The sequence below is a fragment of the Musa acuminata genome, chromosome BXJ1-3 (assembly GCF_036884655.1).
Source record: "Musa acuminata AAA Group cultivar baxijiao chromosome BXJ1-3, Cavendish_Baxijiao_AAA, whole genome shotgun sequence".
NCBI classification, from domain to species: Eukaryota; Viridiplantae; Streptophyta; class Magnoliopsida; order Zingiberales; family Musaceae; genus Musa; species Musa acuminata.
In genome coordinates this window covers 33,900,233-33,922,865 of record NC_088329.1, presented here as the reverse complement: position 1 = coordinate 33,922,865, position 22,633 = coordinate 33,900,233, and the positions used below count along the sequence as shown (strand labels likewise).

The 22,633-nt window shown below is 40.5% G+C and overlaps 1 protein-coding gene across 16 annotated transcripts in view; it reads left to right on the top strand.

Moving 5' to 3' along the window:
* Positions 1 to 3,855: 3,855 nt before the first annotated feature.
* LOC103978438 (uncharacterized) overlaps positions 3,856 to 22,633 on the top strand; it is a 30,691-nt gene continuing 11,913 nt past the window's right edge. For 8 of the 16 annotated variants that reach the window (XR_010491979.1, XR_010491992.1, XR_010492001.1 and 5 more), the window contains exons 1-9: positions 3,856 to 4,235; positions 5,949 to 6,265; positions 6,651 to 8,934; positions 9,040 to 9,161; positions 14,277 to 14,325; positions 14,426 to 14,673; positions 14,768 to 14,836; positions 19,562 to 19,878; positions 20,264 to 22,547. Coding sequence is in view for 1 of the 16 variants with exons in the window: in XM_065129938.1 (XP_064986010.1) it covers positions 8,854 to 8,934; positions 9,040 to 9,161; positions 14,277 to 14,325; positions 14,426 to 14,673; positions 14,768 to 14,792 (525 nt within the window). In the remaining 15 variants the exon portion in view is untranslated. Of the gene's footprint in view, positions 4,236 to 5,948; positions 6,266 to 6,650; positions 8,935 to 9,039; positions 9,162 to 13,819; positions 14,157 to 14,276; positions 14,326 to 14,425; positions 14,674 to 14,767; positions 14,837 to 15,999; positions 18,883 to 19,561; positions 19,879 to 20,263; positions 22,548 to 22,633 lie in introns of those variants that run through there. The other 8 variants (XR_010492007.1, XR_010491981.1, XR_010492002.1 and 5 more) reach the window with 8 other exon arrangements.

Below are 22,633 nucleotides of genomic sequence, written 5' to 3'. Positions count from 1 at the left end.
TTCGAGTCTTTGACTCTACTAGTTCCCTCGTGCGTGATTTCAAGTGTTCGCCAAATATCAAAAGTCGTTTCGCACGTAGAAATCCAATTGAACTCATTTTTATCCAAAGCGCAAAATAAGGCATTCATAGCCTTTGCGTTTAAAGAAAAATACTTCTTCTCCAAATCCGACCATTCGTTCATCGGTTTAGAGAGAAGTTGAAAACCGTTTACAACGATATTCCATAAATCTAAATTCATAGAAATCAAGAAAACTCTCATTCGAGTTTTCCAATAAGTGTAGTCCAATCCGTTAAACAACGGTAGACGAACAACCGATAAGCCCTCTTGAAAGCCATAAAGAGCCATTTCTCTCGGGTGTAAATCCAAAATGAGAAATACCGGGCTCTGATACCAATTGTTAGGATCGGAGCGGCACTAAGAGGGGGGGGTGAATTAGTGCAGCAGTAAAGTACGATAAACTTTTGACGATTTAAACACTTTCGAAAACTTCGTACGATAAAAGCAACATTTCATTTGAAACTGTTTCGATTGCGTTTTAACTTGAAGGCATACGTAAGAAGGAGACAAAAAAGTAGAGCATCAAAGTGAAGATGGTTTGCAGTAATATAAATGACAATAAGATAAACGCAAACCGATTTATAGTGGTTCGGTCATGCGACCTACATCCACTTCCGAAGCCTTCTTCGATGAGGCCCCCAACTTCTACTAGCAAAATCACTTTGAAGGGGAAGGACAAATACCCCTCTTACAACCTCTTACAAGTGGTTCACTCTCTTACAAATTTTCAAAGAGAAAGAGGGAGATGAACACTCAAGCTATTGAAAACAAAAACTTGCTAAAGACCTTACTAAGACTTTTATCTCAATCTCTTGCTTCTCAAAGGTTGTAATCTCAGCTGAGAATTGAGAGGTATTTATAGGCCCCAAGAGGATTCAAATTTGGGCTCCAAATTTTGAATTCTCTTGGGTTCCCGAGGCTAGCGGTGCCACCGCCCAACCTCTCGGGTTCTGGGCGGTGCCACCGCTCAGTTCTTGGGTTCTAGGCGGTGCCACCACCTAATCTAGCGGTGCCACCGCCTACACTATTTCAGCTCACTGGTTGGGCTCCAAACTTGGCTCAAACCAGTCCGAACTCGGGCCCAATTGACTCCTACTTGGGTTATAGGATTAACACCTAATCCTAACCCTAATTAACGTGCTAAATACGAATTTAAAGACATTTCCTAAGCTATTACAAAGTCCACAAGTCAAGACTTCTTCCGGCGAGCTTCCGGCAAACTTCTGGCGGTCTTCCGATAAACTCTTAGAAACCATTCTACGGACTCCCGGCAAGCTCCTAGACTTCATGATTTGATCTTGTCGAGTTCCAACGAGCTTCTTCGGCAAGCTTCGATCTTTCTTGGCGAGCTCCCGAACCTTCCGGCGAGCTTCCGAAAAACCCTTCGGCAAGCTCCCTACTCATTCTCGACTAGTTCCGGCAGCATTCCTAACAAACCTTCGGACTTCCGTCGAACTCTCGAACTCACAACAAATCCTTCGCGCTTGACTCCGACACTTTGTTTCGCTTTATGTCTTCATCGTTATCGTAGTTAATCATGCACACACAAGCCAAAACTCTACTCCGATCTAGACAATTATTACAACGCGAATTGACATTCTGTTGCTCGGCACATCATTGGTTGACGCTTCATCCGATTCTTCAGCGCATCATCCTCTCTTGCGGCTTGTTGCCCAATCGGCGGTTGACCTTCGCAACCCCGATATCCTTGGCGTAATTCCGCTCTTGGCCCGATGCCCGACGTCCGAAGCCTTCTGCCATCCAATATCCTAATGTGATCTCCTCCGGCGCAACGTCAATTCCTCCTGCGTTAACTGTCTAATCCTGATCGAGTAGACCTGCATCCCTCAAAATGCAGTTAAACATATAAACACAATCAATTAGTTTCATCATCAAAATCCGAGATTCAACATCAACTACAAAGTCATTAAAAATATTTTGTGACATACTATTATAGTTTTCTTTTCTGATAAATACTATTACAATTCTAAGTATATCAACATAAAATACTTAATCATTACATAAAGAGTTTAGAAACAACTTGAGTTTTACTATATTAATTGTTGATATATTCACTTAGACATTACAACTAAAAATATTTAAGAGAATATATTCTTATAATTGAGTTTGTGAGAAGTCAATAAAAGATATGATAATACATATTTGAATGAATATTATAATTAAAGTCATTTATTTCTACTATCTTATTTATATTTATGTATATATATATAATAATTAAATATGATAATAAGATTATCTTAACAAGACAAATTAGAAAGATCATTTTGGACTAGATCAAAAAAGACTAACAAATTTATAATATATAGAAGGAAGCAGATGACATACAACTGCTATGATTTATATTGCTAGTCATACTTAATATAGTATTATTATATTTATTAGACTTATTGACTTATTTTAAAATTTTATATATGTATAAATATATTTTAAAATTTTAAATTTTAATTAAGTAAATTATTTTTAAATATTTTTTTATTTTAATTTTTAAACTATTTTATGTCTTATCAATTAATGAGTCAAGTGAAAAAATATTAGATTTTATTATCCTAATTAATTTGTTAAAATATATTGATATTCTAATTAAGGTTATCGACTAATAGAAATAAAGTTTACTTAATGTTTGGATACCTTATAAGATGACTTGATAGGAGGAATTTTTCTGATTGTCTTTTCTAGACCCTCTACTTTCATCTCTATATATGAGCAAAACATTATAGGTATCATTTTCTTTATAGATTTTTTCTTTCAATTTATAATAAATCTCGACTCCATTAATTATCATAGTCCTAAAAAAAAAAAAGATCTATCTTCTTTCTTACATAGATTCATGATGTATATGGATCACTTACTTCATAATATCCGAGATATTTTATTAATTATTATATTTAATAAATATTTTTATCTATAATATTTGATTTTAGTTTTAACATAAATTTTTCTAATAATTTTATTTCTTATACTCTCATCAAAATCAAATTGAGAATGTCTTTAACTTGTGACGGATGGCATATCTAATCATTGACTGCTGACAGCTGACTCCCAAGAAAGTGATTTCAGTCAACTCGGTTCCTTTCAGAATTTTCAACTCCATGCTGTGAGCAAAGGAAGGGATACTTGTGAGAAATGTGGTCAAGTATGGCATTCGTTTAGTCTCTCTCTCTTTTTCCAACACAAGAGGAGCTGATAGTGTCAGTGGATTACAACATATATATATATATATATATATATATATATATATATATATATATATATATATATATATATATATATATATATATATATATATATGCACACAAACCTTGTAGGATGTCTCGTTTTGACTCCACACTGCACAAAGGAGAAAGACAAAGATCTCTCTGTGCAGTACTGCCATCAGTATCATATCATTCCAACGCCTACACTCTTCTTCCAAGGTGATCCAACAACATTCCACTGAGGAGGAGATGTGATGGGAATGGAGCCATGCACGCAGTAAAGCTTGAGGTAACCAAAATAAATGCATGCATGGCTGAAGAATACTTTGGCAATTGCCACCTTTTTTGTCAGCTATTTTTGTGACATTTTTGCAGCGGAAGTGCCACCTTAAACTTGGCTTCTCTTCTTGTATGCATCCATTAACATGATGCAGCTTCATAAGCTGATAACCCTAACTTTGTGAGACCCTGTAGCATCATAATCATTTATTTCTATTCATTTTTAATAAATAAGTCAGACATCAGAATTTTTTTTTATATAATTGGAGAGCTCTAAAAAAATTCTGAAAGTTAGACCCAAATATTTTCTCAAATAAAAAAAGTCTTTTTCGCCGAGAGAGAGAGAGAGAGAGAGAGAGAGAGATCCGGTAGGGTGATCGCGCTTCCGTACCTCGCGGAACGGAAACCCTAGGTCCCGATTCGGAGGTCGGAGGAACCCTGACCCTGTCTCCGGGACGATCGAGCCCCCGCTCCCTCTCCCGCCACAAAAAGATCACCAAATTTCCCGCCCGCAGACTCGCGGGTCGATTCATTAATCTGATGCCGGGCAATCGGTCGTAGGTGTTGGATTCTTCTCCTTCTGCGTCTAGCTATGCTACTTTGTTTGGATTTGCTTGTCGAGGTGGCGAAGTTCGTGCTCTTGGCCCCGATTTGAGAGGGATATGGTGGGGATTACTCTTTGGTGAGAACCGGGACTTCATTTCTGTTGTCTCGGGCTACTTTAGAGCATGTAGTCATGAACTAGAGTTTTGGAATTGGAAATTTTATTTGCTATAGTTTGTTTTTGTTCATCTTCAGCTAGTCTATTTCTTTGAGCACAACATTTTACCAAAAATAGAAGGCTCTTTTTGATATGGTGGTGAATGATTGTTGAAGATGTCAACTTGTTGAATTAGTGCATGCAAGCGATGTACCTACTATGGGATGTTTTTGAATGAACTCAACTTTTTGGATTGGAAACATAAGAAACGATCTTCGAGTGACTCTTGAAGGGGTCATTTTGTGTCTACTATGATTTGAAAATCTTGAGCCGTATGATTGATGCTTTGGATAGGCATACTGTTCAAATATCTTTGTTTCTTTTCTTCAAAATGTACTACTTTAGGCATACAACTCGTGGTCTCTTCTTCTGCTTCTTCGCCACTATCCCTCTCTCCTTTACATTTCTGTTGTTTAAAGCATATTCTGTTGATACTCAATCTCGCTTTCTGCTTCTCATTCCTTCTTTTCTATGGTTATAGTTGACAACACAACACTTTGGTCACATAGAATCAGTGTGGACTTCATAAATACAGTTAATAGTTGCTTTATAATCAGGAAGCAGCAACAAGAAAAATATTTTTAAAAAAAGAATATACTTTTGTGGTCAACAGTGGGGTTTTTAATTTCGAATAATACCGGGCGATATATACCGATCCGACAATATACCGATATGTGGACCACCCACTTTTGGGATATATCGGACGATACAAGGGTATATCGAACGTTAACGATCGAAATTTCGATCGTTACTGCTCGGTACAGTTCGGTAATGGTCGATTTCGACCGTTATCGATTTGTAACAGTGCTCCAACGGTCAAAATGACCGTTGGAGCCCTTTCTTATGGGTTTTTAAACTCATGTTTTCTCGTATTTCATTTCATTTCACTCTCACACTCTCTTAAACTACCTCAAACTCATTTTTTCTAATATTTACACCCTCATAAACTGTACAAAGTAACGATTTGTGAATTAACAATTCAAATGATTTTTCTATAGATATTTCAATATTCACAGAAGAGCAATCCGTAACAAATCAAAATACAAACCTTGCACAAGGTTATTCCTCAATGTCCGAAAAAGATATATTATACTATTCTTATCTAATTTACATTGGTTTTGCTAAACTTATACTAGTACTATATTTATTTCTAACTTAAAAATATTATCCTAACTTTTTTTTAATTTTCAGATATTTTTGAAGGAGTTTACGTCTAAATTAGGTTTCTCGCTCGATACGTCCTGGTGTACTACTCGGTACATAGTACCGTACCGTACCGAGCGAAGTTCAAAACTCTAATACAATACGAAATTTCAATCCTTGATCAGCAGTGTGAAGAAGCTTTAGCTAGTTCACATGGAAGCCATATGCTCTCAATGCCCTAATGCTGATAATTCCAAACCTGTTTGGCTGAAATATCAAAACACACTTCATGTTCCTTTTTCGTTAATTATGGTATGTAGAAAGTACATGATTTTTTGTTCTTATCATGTTCCTTGCCGAATTTAACCAGCTTACAGATTGAGAAAAGTGATGTGCACTGTGACTTACTGAGTTTCTTTATTTTGCTGCTTCTTTATTATTTATGGATTCTTTAAATCATTCCTGTGATAAATGAATTTGATTATGTCACAGGCTCAGTCACTTTTTGAGTGTTTATGTTGAAGGAACTCATAACGTTGTCAGGAAATTGCTTTTGTTTGGCAAGGAGATAAATGCACAAAATATCAGGGAAATTAAGTTATAACCCCTGGTCAGAGCAGGCTGGATTTTTGCTAGGAGTGAAGTTTCTGAGGAGGTCTAGATTTTCCTCAAGGAGCACTCATTCTGTATTCATCCATATGAAGAAGCTGGAAGTTGGCTGACTTTGTAGAATTTGCCATGGGTCGTTCAGTATTTGAATAATATGCTGTGAAATCTTAATCTAAAAGGTTCCAGTTCTCAGTTCTCAGGTATATGTCATGTAGTTGTCTTGAATTTGCGTCTCGAAGGGTACTTTTGGTAGCCCCTTAGAAAAAGCACCTAAAATTTGGAAAGCATAGTGATTTATTTCTCTTTTGTAAATGCTGCTATTAATTTAACATATGGAAATCTATGGTAGAGGAAGTTAATATGGTGCCTTATCAATGACATTCAGTTATTTGCCCCTCAGGAAGCCTGATTCTTGTGTTTAATATGGTTTGTTTTTAAGGGTCTTTATGTGGAGATTATAGGACAGAAAAGTATATTTTCATCCATAAAGTCACAATTGGATACTAAATTTTCAAAGCATAAGCTTGAGGCTTCTTTGGTACCGATACTCATATTTTCTTTTAATATTTCTGATGGCTATTGAAGTATCCAAGGAAAGCTGTTCTGATCTTGTTGAAGATTTAGAGGCAAGAGACTGCTGAATATGCTGCTTCTTAGGTGCTTCCTCTTTTGAGTGTCTCTTTCTTGTCCAAGACAGCACATTGTGCAAGCAATAAGCAGTTGTGGCAACAATATTTGATGTACAAGCAGCTCCAAGAGGTTCAGAGACAGCAGCAACTTCAGCAGCTAGATCAGGGAGCAGGCAGCTGAGTCCGCCTAGTCAGTTATCTGCTGTATCAAAGCCTGCAACAGGAAATCAGTCACCCGCAAGGTTAAACGAAAGCCATCAGTCAAGCATATAGCAGTATGTGGCTTATTAATTTTGTTGGAGGCACATCCAACATACCTAGTAAATCTCATGTGTTTAAAGCTGGAAACATGAACTTGGTGCAGCCCAGTTGCTCTGTTGCCATGCAGAACCATGCAAATGGTGTAATTATATCAAATGATCAAAATCAGGCAACACAATCTATGGGATTTATTCCACAAAAGATCGATCACTCTTTTCTTGGCATGCCTACTTCAGATACCAGCTCTGTCAACAACTATTCACATTTATTAAGAATGTCTATTGATTGTCATGATTTGATGACTAAGGCAGCTGCAACCAAGGCAGAAAAGCCAACATATTCATCTAGCACTTTGTGAGCTGATTATCAAGTGGCCTCACAAAGTTGCTTTCAGGATAAGGCTTTAGCTACTGCACAGAATTTTCAGGGGAAACATGACTTTGGCAATTATCCAGTACAAGTTCTGGGTAATAATGTTCCATCAAGAAACTTTCAACAGATGAACAATATGCAAAGCAGCATTCAGTTCCAGGAATTTCATGGTACACAAAAACAAGAAATGTCATCTAGTAATTCACTGGAAGAGCCATTATCAGACGTAGGGACTTGTAGCACTGTGGCTAGTCTAGATCCTATAGAACTGAAGCTCTTGTTGGGCTCTGATGATGATCACAATTGGGGTCTTCCATCTGGAGGGAGCTTTATCTCTGGCATGGGTAGTGATATTCATGGGCATCCTTGAGAGAGTGGTTATTATGGTGTGTTTCCTTCTATCCGTAGTGGGAGCTGTAGTGCTCTTATACAAGAGGCTGTTCAAGATTCCATTGCTGATAAGGGGCAGGAGGAACGGAGTGGCATGGGTTTTCAGAAAACAGAGCAACTGACCGGTAAAGCATTTTGTAACTACTAATGATAATGGGAAACATGCAGCTGTTTGGGATGATAGCAACCTTAAGAGTGCAACTTCTTTAATTCCGGGAACTTTTCCCTTGATTATTGGTGTTAATGCAACCTCAAACTCTGATCCTAGTAATTGGCATTCCTCTGACTGAGGTTCCCCATGCATCTTTCAAGACTTCTTCCGGAGGACCCAGTAACAAAGAGTTCCTTCAGAGCAGAATCATACCCAAGCTGTGGAAGGTGGCCTTCAAGTTCAAGTACCTTCAACTAGTGGAGCCTGGGCTGGACAAACTATTCAGCTGCGTGAAATTAGTTCTGGTAACTTTTGAAGTCACAGGACAGAGGAGGTGTTTGGGGTAACCAACAAAACATGTTCTCTTCTAATGTTTCTATCCTGCCTGTTGATAAGCTAAACAGCTTAAATGCAAGTTATCCGGTGGCATCAAGAGGTCACAACACTTTAAATTATCAAGAAATTGATGACATTTTGTGGAAGATTGGTGAAAATCATGGTAATCTGAATTGTGGTTTGCAACCAGTTAAAACCGATATTATTGGCAGCCCCAAGATGCAAGCCGAAGATTTTTTAGCAGGTCAGTTTGATTCTGTAAAGAAACCAACACCTTAAAGTTGGACCAGGACATGCATCGACAGGTTCTCAATGCACGGCAAACTGTCTTTGAGGAACAGTTTGCCCTTAATTTATGTGTGAATTCTGGAGGTGACAAAGATGTTATTGAGAACCAGAATCAACCAACGGGGAGACCACAAACTTGGAACACATCTTTAAGTGCTGCTGCAGAAATATTGGGTGATAGGCTACTAGAAGGAATGCAGAAGAGTGGTCACAGATGAGGGTTATGTTGGAAATGCAGCAAAAGAGAAGTCCTTATTGACTGGTAATATAACCAGTTTAAAATGTTGTGCAGGTCATTGCAAAGTTTGAGGAAGACTGCAGGGCCCATCCAACTCCAACTCCGTTTCTCAAGGATCGAATAATGAGGAGCAACCATTTGTTGGAAAGTCAGTCACAGTTTTCTGGTCATACTGTTTCCAACAATTCTGTGGATGTGCCTAAGGTAAACGTAGGTTTTGGAACCATTATAATTTTGTACTTCTTTACCTCACCTGTTAATCTATCTATAAATTTTTATAGTTCATATTGGAAACTTTCTGATCTACAGAGGATTGCAGTGGGAGCAGAAGAATTGCTGTCTGGAAATACCATACCTCTCTGTGCCCCTGGCAATTCTTTTGATGGATCAACTGCTCAAATTTTCCAGAACGAGACAGTTGCTCCAACAAGGTACATTATAGACTATCCATTTAGCTCCATTATTTTATCATGATCATTCTCGCCAAGAATTCCCTTGCGCTGATGCATTATGCTGATAGCTGCATGGCGCTTGTCACTATCAGATAACCATGATATGTGGTCAGGGTATTGTACTCTCCCATGCCTAGTGCTGGGACTGCTGAAATGGGCAGGCTATGCTTTTCAATGTTTGTTGTACCGTCCTATCACGGACAAACTTCTAAACAAGATGATTGTTGTAATGCTTATGTATGTTCGTGTCTTTTGGCATGTTCATGCCTTGTACAGCATGTAGAGGGGCGGCCGAAGGCTTAATAGTCTCATTTTAGTTGGGTTGGTGGCCCCTTTAGGCTTCTAAATAAAGGTTGTCATGTGGACACGTGCGAGAGATTTTCGATCTGTAATTGACCATTTTACCCTTTGTTGTGCAACTGTTCAGAGCTTGTAAAGTCTGTTTGTAATTTGCATTGTCTATGAAGTGCTTTTTGGAGATATTTGCTTGTGGATCCCGATTGAGGCGTTCTCTTTAACCCGTTCTCTCTTTTGTTGGTCCTAAGGGATAATGGGAGGCTTCGGGGAGGCTAACCTTTGTGGACGGACACGCAAGGGTGTCGCACGACTTAGGCAAAACCAGCTAAGTCCGTGACAGATGGTATCAGAGCGGGACAAGCACTCATAAACACTTAGCATGCAAACGTGGGGGACCTAGCGAGGCTGCGTTGAGGGCAGTCAGCAAACGCGCGACCGTTTGGGGGAAAACGGGCATGGAGATGTAGGGAAAAGGAGTCGCTCGAAGGAGCGGGCATCTGACATTGGCATTCAGAGGAATGGACAACCCTTCGCGCAAAAGGCACCACGAGAACAGGCAAGCTTGGAAGAATGCGGAGCGTACAAAGGTTGGGATGACTGAGTTTGAGCTACGACTCAACGTTGACAACTATACTTGATGGTGCTCAAGACAAGCGAGGCGCTTTGTAAAGGATGAGACCATGCAAGGTGGAATGAGTTGCTCAACGACCAAAAGAGTTATGCAAAGCTCACAGAGGTGAGGGGAATTGCTAACTCGAAGAATTTGGTACTCATGCATGGGCTTGTATGCGGACGATGGAATGTTCGCGGCCATCCCAAGGCGACCGAAACTCGGTGCCATGGAGCATTGAAACTTTCTCTTCAGCATGTGAAGGATACGTCCGTAGGAGGATGAAGTGTGCAACGAGTTTAGCATATTGCTAGGCCTTGAGGGGTGCAGTGGGGGCTGTATTGACGTGGAGTCGTAATCTAGCAAGTGCGTTTGTAGGAGGCAGAACAATGCACAGTTTGTTCAGCAGATCGGAGTAGTCCAAGGGGATGGTGGTCTCCGAAATGAAGAGAGATATTGCTCCAACGGGATAGTTATCCAGGAGGGATAAGTCCCGGCTCTCCAGAGGGAGGAATATGTGGGACGGACCTCACAAGTTGAGGAGGAGTACCTCAACAAACAACAACTCCATGAAGCTTAATGGACTGAGCAGGCGGTGAGGAGTCGTTGCATGATCTCGCTCGAGAGAATGCATTGGTGGATGCATTGCGAGATCAAGTGGGGGAGCGACCCAAAGCAACTTAAATGAAGGCACACTTGGAGTCGATGTGGAGATCGGACTCAAGGGAGGGCTGACCCATGGAATGGTGGGCACGAGGGCCACCATCAACTCAATGCAAAAACGAGGAGCGGAGCAACTTGGGTGTAACTTGGCGAAGTACTCAAGCCGTATGAAGGGAGCCAGCATAGAAGTTGGAACATGGAGCAGAGGCACTGTGCTTTCCGTAGACAGAGGTCAAGGACATGAACTCTTACAGAGGCAAGAGTAGGATCATGTTGTTCCATGGGTCCTTCATTCTAACGGAGCGGACTCATCTTGCATGGTGCCAAAGACGAAGGGAGCTTCTGGGCACATGCACCTTATCTCGGAGAAGCATTTGATGGAGGAACTAAGGTGACTCAATTTGCGGAGGCGAAGTTGGGTTGAAAAGGCCTTAGCACGGGGCAAGAGGACTCAAAGGTGGGTACTCTTGAAGAATATGCCACAGTGTTGCCATTCAAGTTGCCATGAAGGAAGCGATGCGCAGCAGAGATTGTGCTGGTAGGGGCAGAGGCCCAGGATCCAGACAATGGTGCATAAATTACAGTGAAGTCGGTGGACTTCGGGAGCTACTAGGCGACGGACTATCCTAGAGCGGTTCTTCATCTAGGTGTGACCCAAGAGTGGGTGGATGAAGGTCGATTGCCAAAGGAGCGAACAAAATTGAAGGTGGAAGAGACCCTGCGATGTATTGGCAGAGGCCACACATGGAGGGTTCACAATTCGAGTTTATTCCAGAAGGATCAGAATACAATGGAGATGTCACCAGGAGGTGACATGGTGCAGCGGATCGTGGTGGAACAGTTCGTGGCAATACGATACATACGACATAGTCCCGTAAGGGACTAGATCATATGGAGGTATGATCGGGAGCTACTGGAAGCTCCACTTCGGTGAACAACACGACGGCAAGAAGGGCTATGGATTCAAGGAGTGAAGGCCATGGTACCGCAGAGGCGTGTCTTCCGGGCGTGCATCGAATTTTGCATCGGATGAAAACCTTGGTCATCAGCATATGGGGGCTGTGTTCCACCAAGGGAAAAGTTCGAATGCAAGTACCAGTGAGCCCCATGAGGGGGACTTGATCATGCAGAGGTATGATCGAAGCAGCTGGAGAGTTGGACTGCTCCAGAGCTTATATTCGCTTAAGGGAGCCCGGCAAGTCAGAAGACAAGGTCGAGTAAGCGAACGTTGCTACCAAGGAAGCTAAGGAGAACAGAATCGGTGCAAACCCTACAACGTGATGGCAGAGGCCATGCATGGGAGTTGCAGTCTGTCTTTCCATCGACCAAACGGACTACTTGGAGAACACAGAGGTGTTAAAGCAGGGGGTCGAAAGGGGCGAGGAAGTGACGACGAGTCTAGAGGGACTTAGCTACCCAAAATCAAGCATTAGTTAGAATGGAGGTGGACTCAGAGGAGTGCCACGAAGATATATCTACTGATCGTGAAGAAAAGGGATGCAGATGCAAGACGACGGATAATAGGGCAATGGGCATGGCAGCGCCATGGTACCGCAAAGGCGGGACTTCCGTGAAAGTCATTGATCCCTTGCTCTCATGTAGGGAGAGCGCTTGGTCGTGAAAGGGGCCGAGGAGGTGGAGCATGCAGAGGCAATCTCCAAGTACCGAGACAAGGCTGAAGGGTAGAGGCCGAGGAACTTCGTGAGACCGGTGTCAATGAGCTTCTCATTAAGATAGCCGAAAGTGAAGGACTTCGGGTCATGCAAGAGTGCATAACCAAGGAACAAAGCAGGCAGTACGCGGTGCTGTACCTTTGCTACTCAGTGGAGTAGGCGGCAGGGTTGATGGAGAAGACGGTACAATCCCAGAGGCGACCAAACCTATGAGAGAATTACTCCAAGTTGGGGTGAAAACTTCCTGCATTCCAGAAGTTCGATGGCATTGAGAAGGTGAATCACAGTAACTAACTCAACGCAAGGAGTGCAAACACTTCAAGTACTTCAGAAGTGTGAGCAAAGAGCAGGCGAAGGCCAGTAACCAGCTCGATGCATGAAGTACAACCTCGAGGAGGCGGGCGAAGTCAAGTAACCTTTGCCTTCTCAACTCTTAAGAGAATGGGCGAAACCGAGTACCCCAATTCTCTTATCTATCCAGCAGAGGAGCTCTGCATATGTTCAAAGACCATTCAAAGATAATGGAAGACAATAGTTGTCAAATCCTCACCAACGGTGATCAGTGCTATTGAGAGTAGATTGTCCGCTTCATTTCCCAACGAAATGCCAATCGAAAGCGGAAGTGATGCGAACCTACTTGGATGTGACAACTAAGTGAAAGAAGAGTCAATGAGCAAATTTTATGGAGGAATGACCCAAAACTTCAGAAGTTTGCGAGACGATGCTCGTTAAAGCTCCGACAAGCATCCACCCAGTTCAAACAGCATGAGGCATTTGAGAGACTGGCGCAGTAAGGATGGTCTTTTTCTTCATTTGGAGGATCCGCAGGAATCAACAAGGATCAACACAACTCAGCCAACCCCACGCCAGAGTCAGAGTTATTGGTGAGTTGAAGCAGCATGGCGGATCAAAGGTTCGACTACTCAAATTCAGCAGTGGAGAGCAGTTGGAGCAGAAGATTGAAGACTCAGCAAAGGCAAGGAGTTGCAGTGTTCACAAAGGCTTCGACGAGGACGTCGAAGGAATAAGTGGGGGAGAATGTCACGGACAAACTTCTAAACAAGATGTTTGTTGTAATGCTTATGTATGTCCGTGTCTTTTGGCATGTTCATGCCTTGTACAGCATGTAGAGGGGCGGCCGAAGGCTTAATAGTCTCATTTTAGTTGGGTTGGTGGCCTCTTTAGGCTTGTAAATGAAGGTTGTGTCATGTGGACACGTGCGAGAGATTTTCGGTCTGTAATGGACCATTTTACCCTTTGTTGTGCAACTGTTCAGAGCTTGTAAAGTCTGTTTGTAATTTGCATTGTCTATGAAGTGTTTTTCGGAGATGTTTGCTTGTAGATCCCGATTGAGGCGTTCTCTCTAACCCGTTCTCTCTTTTGTTGGTCCTAAGGGACAATGGGAGGCTTCGGGGAGGCTGACCTTTACGGACGGACATGTAAGGGTGCCGCACGACTTAGGCAAAACCAGTTAAGTCCGTGACAGTCCGACGTTATGGTATGGGTGGTATGTACCGGTCTAGTTTGGGCCGTTATAGCAAAGCTATTTGCTACTTCATCAAGTGCAATCCATGAAGGCTTCTGTCTCTTATCTAAACAAGGTGACAGGAAACACACTAAAAGACTTTTAGTTCCAGTGCTTCACAGATGAGCTTAAATGTAGATCAGAAATTTGTTCATGGGCAGAATGCAGTCTTGAACCTAGTTGTGAACCTAGTTGCGAAGCATAAGGTGATGGTTCTTGATATCAGAGTTTTTGCTTAATTAGTATCCTTTTTTTTTGTATTTTGCTTTTCAGAAAAAATATATTTTTTGATTCTGAATGGTCTGAGTATGTGAATCCTTTTCCAGTATGCCAGAGTTGGACTGGCCTCAGGATTTCAATCGATTGGCTGAGAAGGTTTGTAAATTTATATCAATTTGGTTGGTTAGTCAATTTTCGAATGCCATTTATCCCAAACTTTTACTATGAATATTATTGACCTTGTTTTCTAATATAGGCTGATGATGGATCTGAAACTATGGATGATGGCCTCTTGATTCCTGAGTCACGAAGAGGGCTAATCCTGACAACCCAGCTGATGCATCATCTTATTCCAGCTGTACCAGCTAAGGTATTCAAAGGAGAGACCACTAAAGCTTATGAAAGTGTGACATTCTCCATTGCTAAATCAGCACTTGCGGATGCATGCAGCCTCTCCTGTTACTCGGAAAGTGATTCCCATTTGCTGATGCAACATGAAAATATGTAAGCATCTCCCTTGAAATTCATCAAGATTATTATAGTATGTCCTTGATAGATTGAATTCTCTTATCTCTCAAGTCTGAATGTTGCTTTTCAGAATTTTACGGGTGAGATATATGTAATATGGGCGCATACTTTTTCCCACAATATATATAGATTTATCGAGGTACATTCAAAATTCCATTATTTTTCATTTTATCTTTCTTTTCCTTTTACCATTATATTTGATGTTTACTGTAGCATTTAGCTCAATTTAGCTCTTTCGAAGTTTGATGTTCTTGATGGTGCTGATGATGCTTTCGAAATTTTACTAGACGAGTATCAGGTGATATGTAATAAGGTAGTATACTAATAATAGTAATAGATGAGATCATTAGACATATTAGATCCATTAGACATTAAACTTGTCAAGACTAATTTTGAAAATTTAAAGTCAAGTTCCATCATCAAAACAGACTGAAACATACGAGATGCTAGCATGGAAGAAGCATGCAGAAGCTACTGAAATATTTTTCCCATAAAAGGAAGTCCAGGGAGAAGTTTTTGTTTCTGTTATGGCATTAAATGTAATTGATATTCTCATTCCAACAAGTTTATTATTTATCCATGGCATAATTAAAATATGATGTGCTGTTTCTGTATCAAGAACATGAATATGATCAACATTTCTCTTGTAACTGAGAATTTTGACACAAGTGAAGAATCTCACATTGTTTATGGCTCTTGAATTCTAAAGTAGGCGACAAACAAGGTGTCTAGTTTGTCATAAATGAAGTTGTCATCTATCTTACGGGATTTGGACGTGCAGGGTTAACATTTCAATCCAAATGGATTGGTGAAATGCCATAAGATTATCCAGAAAGGGAAAACAACCTGTCTCATTAGGTTTTTGGTGCCCAGACTTGTTTGTTCTAGATAGTTAAATGCTCCTACTTCAGGAAGAACAACAGGATTAAAATTTGAAGATTATGTCACTGATGACATTTGTTCTTTCCCCATTTTATGACTTTTACTTGATGGAAACTGCATAAATTTTTATTTGGAAGAAATGTTTAAAGAAATATAATGATTGTTTTGAGTTGGTCATAGGCAGATTACTGCTGAAAGACCTGGATCAACATGGTTCTCTGATGAATTTAGTGTCCTTGCATGTTTTTACTGTCTTGAACCTAGTTGTGAAACTGCTGAAAGACCTGGATCAACATGGTTCTCTGATGAATTTAATGTCCTTGCAAGTTTTTCTTACAGTCAAAGGCTCCTTGGTCTAATGCCCATATTTCTAGCCTTATTTTTGCACTTTGATAATTTCATTTGATTCATATGCTTCAGGTTGGAGGAGAGAGAGGATCTCAATGTTGGATGTACGACTGGAGTGCCAAAGAGTTATAGAGGTTTCCTATTGTTAACCGTTTAGGCAAATTTCATGATTGTACTTGTTGGTGAACAGATGTGACGTATCTTGAACCCAAAATATATCTTATCAGTACTCATACTTGGAAGCCTCCTGTGCATGGAAGTCGGATTCTCTGCTTCTCACTCTAGATGCATCAATTGATCATTGATCAATTGTCTTTTTTTTCTTTCTCAATATCCTGTGATCATGGTCAATCTTTCTTGTTGCTTTTTCAACAGCCCCCTCCAGCCAAAGATTAAAAAAATTAAAGAAAAAATCGATCTGAATAAAGACGTTAAACATGGATCAGCGGGGACTAGTAGTTATTGTCGTATCATGAAGCTAAAACAACATCATAGGGGTGTTGGCCTTTAAAATTAACACCCATGGTTGTTTAATCCTTTTATTACGAGGGTCTTTGTATATTTATAAAGATAAAAGAAGATCTAGAGTCTTGCATCATTCTTTCAAATGGAGGGTTTTAGTAGGATTTCATATTCTTATTTGAAATAAGCTTGGAAGAATGCGTAGTGTACAAAGGTTGGGATGGCTGAGTTCGAGCTACGGCTCGACATTGACAACCATACTTGATGGTGCTCAAGGCAAGCAAGACGTTTGGTAAAGGATGAGACCATGAAAGGTGGAATGAGTTGCTCAGCGACCGAAAGAGTTGTGCAAAGCTCACAGAGATAAGAGGAATTGCTAACTCGAAGAATTCAATACTCATGCAAGGGCTTGTATGCGGACGATGGAATGTTCGTGGCCATCCCAATGTGATCGAAACTCGGCGCCATAGAGCATTGAAACTTTCTCTTCGACATAAGAAGAATATATCCGTATGAGGCTGAAGTGTGCAGCGAGTTCAACATGTTGCTAAGCCTTGAGTGATGCAGCAGGGGCTGTATTGACATGGAGTCACAACCTAGCAAGTGTGTTTGCAAGATGCAGAACAATGCACAGTTTATTTAGCAAGTCGGAATAGCCCAAGGGGATGGTGGTCTCTGAAAATTTCAAAGAGAAGGAAACGAAGAGAGATATTGCTCTAATGGGACAGATATCCAGGAGGAATAAGTCCTGGTTCTCCAAAGGGAGAATCATGTGCAACAGACCGCACATATTGAGGAGTACCTCAAAAACAATAACTCCACGAAGCTCAATGGATCGAGCGAGCGACGAGGAGTCATCGCATGATCTCGCTTGAAAGAATGCATTGGTGGATGCATTGCGAGATCAAGTGGGCGAGCGACCCAAAGTAACACAAATAAAGACACACTTGGAGTCGATATGGAGATCGGACTCAATAGAGGGCTGACCCGTAGAATGGTGGGCGTGAGGGCTACCATTAACTCAATGCAAAACGACGAGCGGAGCAACTTGGGGGTAACTTAGCGAAGTACCTAAGTCGCATTAAGGGAGCCAGCATAAAAGAAGTAACATGGAGCGAAGGCACACTACTTTCCTTGAATAGGGATCAAGGATATAAACTCTTGTAGAAGCAAGAGCGGGATCATATCGTTCCATGGGTCCTTCATTTTGATGGAACAGACTCATCTTGCATGGTGCCAAAGATGAAGGGAGCTTCTGGGCTCATGCACCTTATCTCGGAGAAGCATTTGATGGAGGAACTAAGGAGACTCAACTTGCGGAGGTAAAGTTGGGTTCAGAAGGCCTTGGCACGAGGCAATAGAACGCGGAAGCGAGTACTCTTAAAGAATATACCATAGTGCTACCATTCAAGTTGCCATGAAGGAAGCGATGCACGGTGGAGATTGTGTTGGTAGGGGTAGAGGCCTAGGATCCAGACAATGGTACACCAATTTTAGCGAAGTCGGTGGACTTCGGGAGCTACTAGGCGATGGACTGTCCTAGAGCTGTGTTTCGTCTGAGTGTGACCCGAGAGCGGGTGGATGAAGGTCGATTATCAAAGGAGCGAACAAAATCGAAGGTGGAAGAGTCCTTACGGTGAATGATTGTTGAAGATGTCAACTTGTTGAATTAGTGCATGCAAGCGATGTACCTACTATGGGATGTTTTTGAATGAACTCAACTTTTTGGATTGGAAACATAAGAAACGATCTTCGAGTGACTCTTGAAGGGGTCATTTTGTGTCTACTATGATTTGAAAATCTTGAGCCGTATGATTGATGCTTTGGATAGGCATACTGTTCAAATATCTTTGTTTCTTTTCTTCAAAATGTACTACTTTAGGCATACAACTCGTGGTCTCTTCTTCTGCTTCTTCGCCACTATCCCTCTCTCCTTTACATTTCTGTTGTTTAAAGCATATTCTGTTGATACTCAATCTCGCTTTCTGCTTCTCATTCCTTCTTTTCTATGGTTATAGTTGACAACACAACACTTTGGTCACATAGAATCAGTGTGGACTTCATAAATACAGTTAATAGTTGCTTTATAATCAGGAAGCAGCAACAAGAAAAATATTTTTAAAAAAAGAATATACTTTTGTGGTCAACAGTGGGGTTTTTAATTTCGAATAATACCGGGCGATATATACCGATCCGACAATATATCGATATGTGGACCACCCACTTTTGGGATATATCGGACGATACAAGGGTATATCGAACGTTAATGATCGAAATTTCGATCGTTACTGCTCGGTACAGTTCGGTAATGGTCGATTTCGACCGTTATCGATTTGTAACAGTGCTCCAACGGTCAAAATGACCGTTGGAGCCCTTTCTTATGGGTTTTTAAACTCATGTTTTCTCGTATTTCATTTCATTTCACTCTCACACTCTCTTAAACTACGTCAAACTCATTTTTTCTAATATTTACACCCTCATAAACTGTACAAAGTAACGATTTGTGAATTAACAATTCAAATGATTTTTCTATAGATATTTCAATATTCACAGAAGAGCAATCCGTAACAAATCAAAATACAAACCTTGCACAAGGTTATTCCTCAATGTCCGAAAAAGATATATTATACTATTCTTATCTAATTTACATTGGTTTTGCTAAACTTATACTAGTACTATATTTATTTCTAACTTAAAAATATTATCCTAACTTTTTTTTAATTTTCAGATATTTTTGAAGGAGTTTACGTCTAAATTAGGTTTCTCGCTCGATACGTCCTGGTGTACTACTCGGTACATAGTACCGTACCGTACCGAGCGAAGTTCAAAACTCTAATACAATACGAAATTTCAATCCTTGATCAGCAGTGTGAAGAAGCTTTAGCTAGTTCACATGGAAGCCATATGCTCTCAATGCCCTAATGCTGATAATTCCAAACCTGTTTGGCTGAAATATCAAAACACACTTCATGTTCCTTTTTCGTTAATTATGGTATGTAGAAAGTACATGATTTTTTGTTCTTATCATGTTCCTTGCCGAATTTAACCAGCTTACAGATTGAGAAAAGTGATGTGCACTGTGACTTACTGAGTTTCTTTATTTTGCTGCTTCTTTATTATTTATGGATTCTTTAAATCATTCCTGTGATAAATGAATTTGATTATGTCACAGGCTCAGTCACTTTTTGAGTGTTTATGTTGAAGGAACTCATAACGTTGTCAGGAAATTGCTTTTGTTTGGCAAGGAGATAAATGCACAAAATATCAGGGAAATTAAGTTATAACCCCTGGTCAGAGCAGGCTGGATTTTTGCTAGGAGTGAAGTTTCTGAGGAGGTCTAGATTTTCCTCAAGGAGCACTCATTCTGTATTCATCCATATGAAGAAGCTGGAAGTTGGCTGACTTTGTAGAATTTGCCATGGGTCGTTCAGTATTTGAATAATATGCTGTGAAATCTTAATCTAAAAGGTTCCAGTTCTCAGTTCTCAGGTATATGTCATGTAGTTGTCTTGAATTTGCGTCTCGAAGGGTACTTTTGGTAGCCCCTTAGAAAAAGCACCTAAAATTTGGAAAGCATAGTGATTTATTTCTCTTTTGTAAATGCTGCTATTAATTTAACATATGGAAATCTATGGTAGAGGAAGTTAATATGGTGCCTTATCAATGACATTCAGTTATTTGCCCCTCAGGAAGCCTGATTCTTGTGTTTAATATGGTTTGTTTTTAAGGGTCTTTATGTGGAGATTATAGGACAGAAAAGTATATTTTCATCCATAAAGTCACAATTGGATACTAAATTTTCAAAGCATAAGCTTGAGGCTTCTTTGGTACCGATACTCATATTTTCTTTTAATATTTCTGATGGCTATTGAAGTATCCAAGGAAAGCTGTTCTGATCTTGTTGAAGATTTAGAGGCAAGAGACTGCTGAATATGCTGCTTCTTAGGTGCTTCCTCTTTTGAGTGTCTCTTTCTTGTCCAAGACAGCACATTGTGCAAGCAATAAGCAGTTGTGGCAACAATATTTGATGTACAAGCAGCTCCAAGAGGTTCAGAGACAGCAGCAACTTCAGCAGCTAGATCAGGGAGCAGGCAGCTGAGTCCGCCTAGTCAGTTATCTGCTGTATCAAAGCCTGCAACAGGAAATCAGTCACCCGCAAGGTTAAACGAAAGCCATCAGTCAAGCATATAGCAGTATGTGGCTTATTAATTTTGTTGGAGGCACATCCAACATACCTAGTAAATCTCATGTGTTTAAAGCTGGAAACATGAACTTGGTGCAGCCCAGTTGCTCTGTTGCCATGCAGAACCATGCAAATGGTGTAATTATATCAAATGATCAAAATCAGGCAACACAATCTATGGGATTTATTCCACAAAAGATCGATCACTCTTTTCTTGGCATGCCTACTTCAGATACCAGCTCTGTCAACAACTATTCACATTTATTAAGAATGTCTATTGATTGTCATGATTTGATGACTAAGGCAGCTGCAACCAAGGCAGAAAAGCCAACATATTCATCTAGCACTTTGTGAGCTGATTATCAAGTGGCCTCACAAAGTTGCTTTCAGGATAAGGCTTTAGCTACTGCACAGAATTTTCAGGGGAAACATGACTTTGGCAATTATCCAGTACAAGTTCTGGGTAATAATGTTCCATCAAGAAACTTTCAACAGATGAACAATATGCAAAGCAGCATTCAGTTCCAGGAATTTCATGGTACACAAAAACAAGAAATGTCATCTAGTAATTCACTGGAAGAGCCATTATCAGACGTAGGGACTTGTAGCACTGTGGCTAGTCTAGATCCTATAGAACTGAAGCTCTTGTTGGGCTCTGATGATGATCACAATTGGGGTCTTCCATCTGGAGGGAGCTTTATCTCTGGCATGGGTAGTGATATTCATGGGCATCCTTGAGAGAGTGGTTATTATGGTGTGTTTCCTTCTATCCGTAGTGGGAGCTGTAGTGCTCTTATACAAGAGGCTGTTCAAGATTCCATTGCTGATAAGGGGCAGGAGGAACGGAGTGGCATGGGTTTTCAGAAAACAGAGCAACTGACCGGTAAAGCATTTTGTAACTACTAATGATAATGGGAAACATGCAGCTGTTTGGGATGATAGCAACCTTAAGAGTGCAACTTCTTTAATTCCGGGAACTTTTCCCTTGATTATTGGTGTTAATGCAACCTCAAACTCTGATCCTAGTAATTGGCATTCCTCTGACTGAGGTTCCCCATGCATCTTTCAAGACTTCTTCCGGAGGACCCAGTAACAAAGAGTTCCTTCAGAGCAGAATCATACCCAAGCTGTGGAAGGTGGCCTTCAAGTTCAAGTACCTTCAACTAGTGGAGCCTGGGCTGGACAAACTATTCAGCTGCGTGAAATTAGTTCTGGTAACTTTTGAAGTCACAGGACAGAGGAGGTGTTTGGGGTAACCAACAAAACATGTTCTCTTCTAATGTTTCTATCCTGCCTGTTGATAAGCTAAACAGCTTAAATGCAAGTTATCCGGTGGCATCAAGAGGTCACAACACTTTAAATTATCAAGAAATTGATGACATTTTGTGGAAGATTGGTGAAAATCATGGTAATCTGAATTGTGGTTTGCAACCAGTTAAAACCGATATTATTGGCAGCCCCAAGATGCAAGCCGAAGATTTTTTAGCAGGTCAGTTTGATTCTGTAAAGAAACCAACACCTTAAAGTTGGACCAGGACATGCATCGACAGGTTCTCAATGCACGGCAAACTGTCTTTGAGGAACAGTTTGCCCTTAATTTATGTGTGAATTCTGGAGGTGACAAAGATGTTATTGAGAACCAGAATCAACCAACGGGGAGACCACAAACTTGGAACACATCTTTAAGTGCTGCTGCAGAAATATTGGGTGATAGGCTACTAGAAGGAATGCAGAAGAGTGGTCACAGATGAGGGTTATGTTGGAAATGCAGCAAAAGAGAAGTCCTTATTGACTGGTAATATAACCAGTTTAAAATGTTGTGCAGGTCATTGCAAAGTTTGAGGAAGACTGCAGGGCCCATCCAACTCCAACTCCGTTTCTCAAGGATCGAATAATGAGGAGCAACCATTTGTTGGAAAGTCAGTCACAGTTTTCTGGTCATACTGTTTCCAACAATTCTGTGGATGTGCCTAAGGTAAACGTAGGTTTTGGAACCATTATAATTTTGTACTTCTTTACCTCACCTGTTAATCTATCTATAAATTTTTATAGTTCATATTG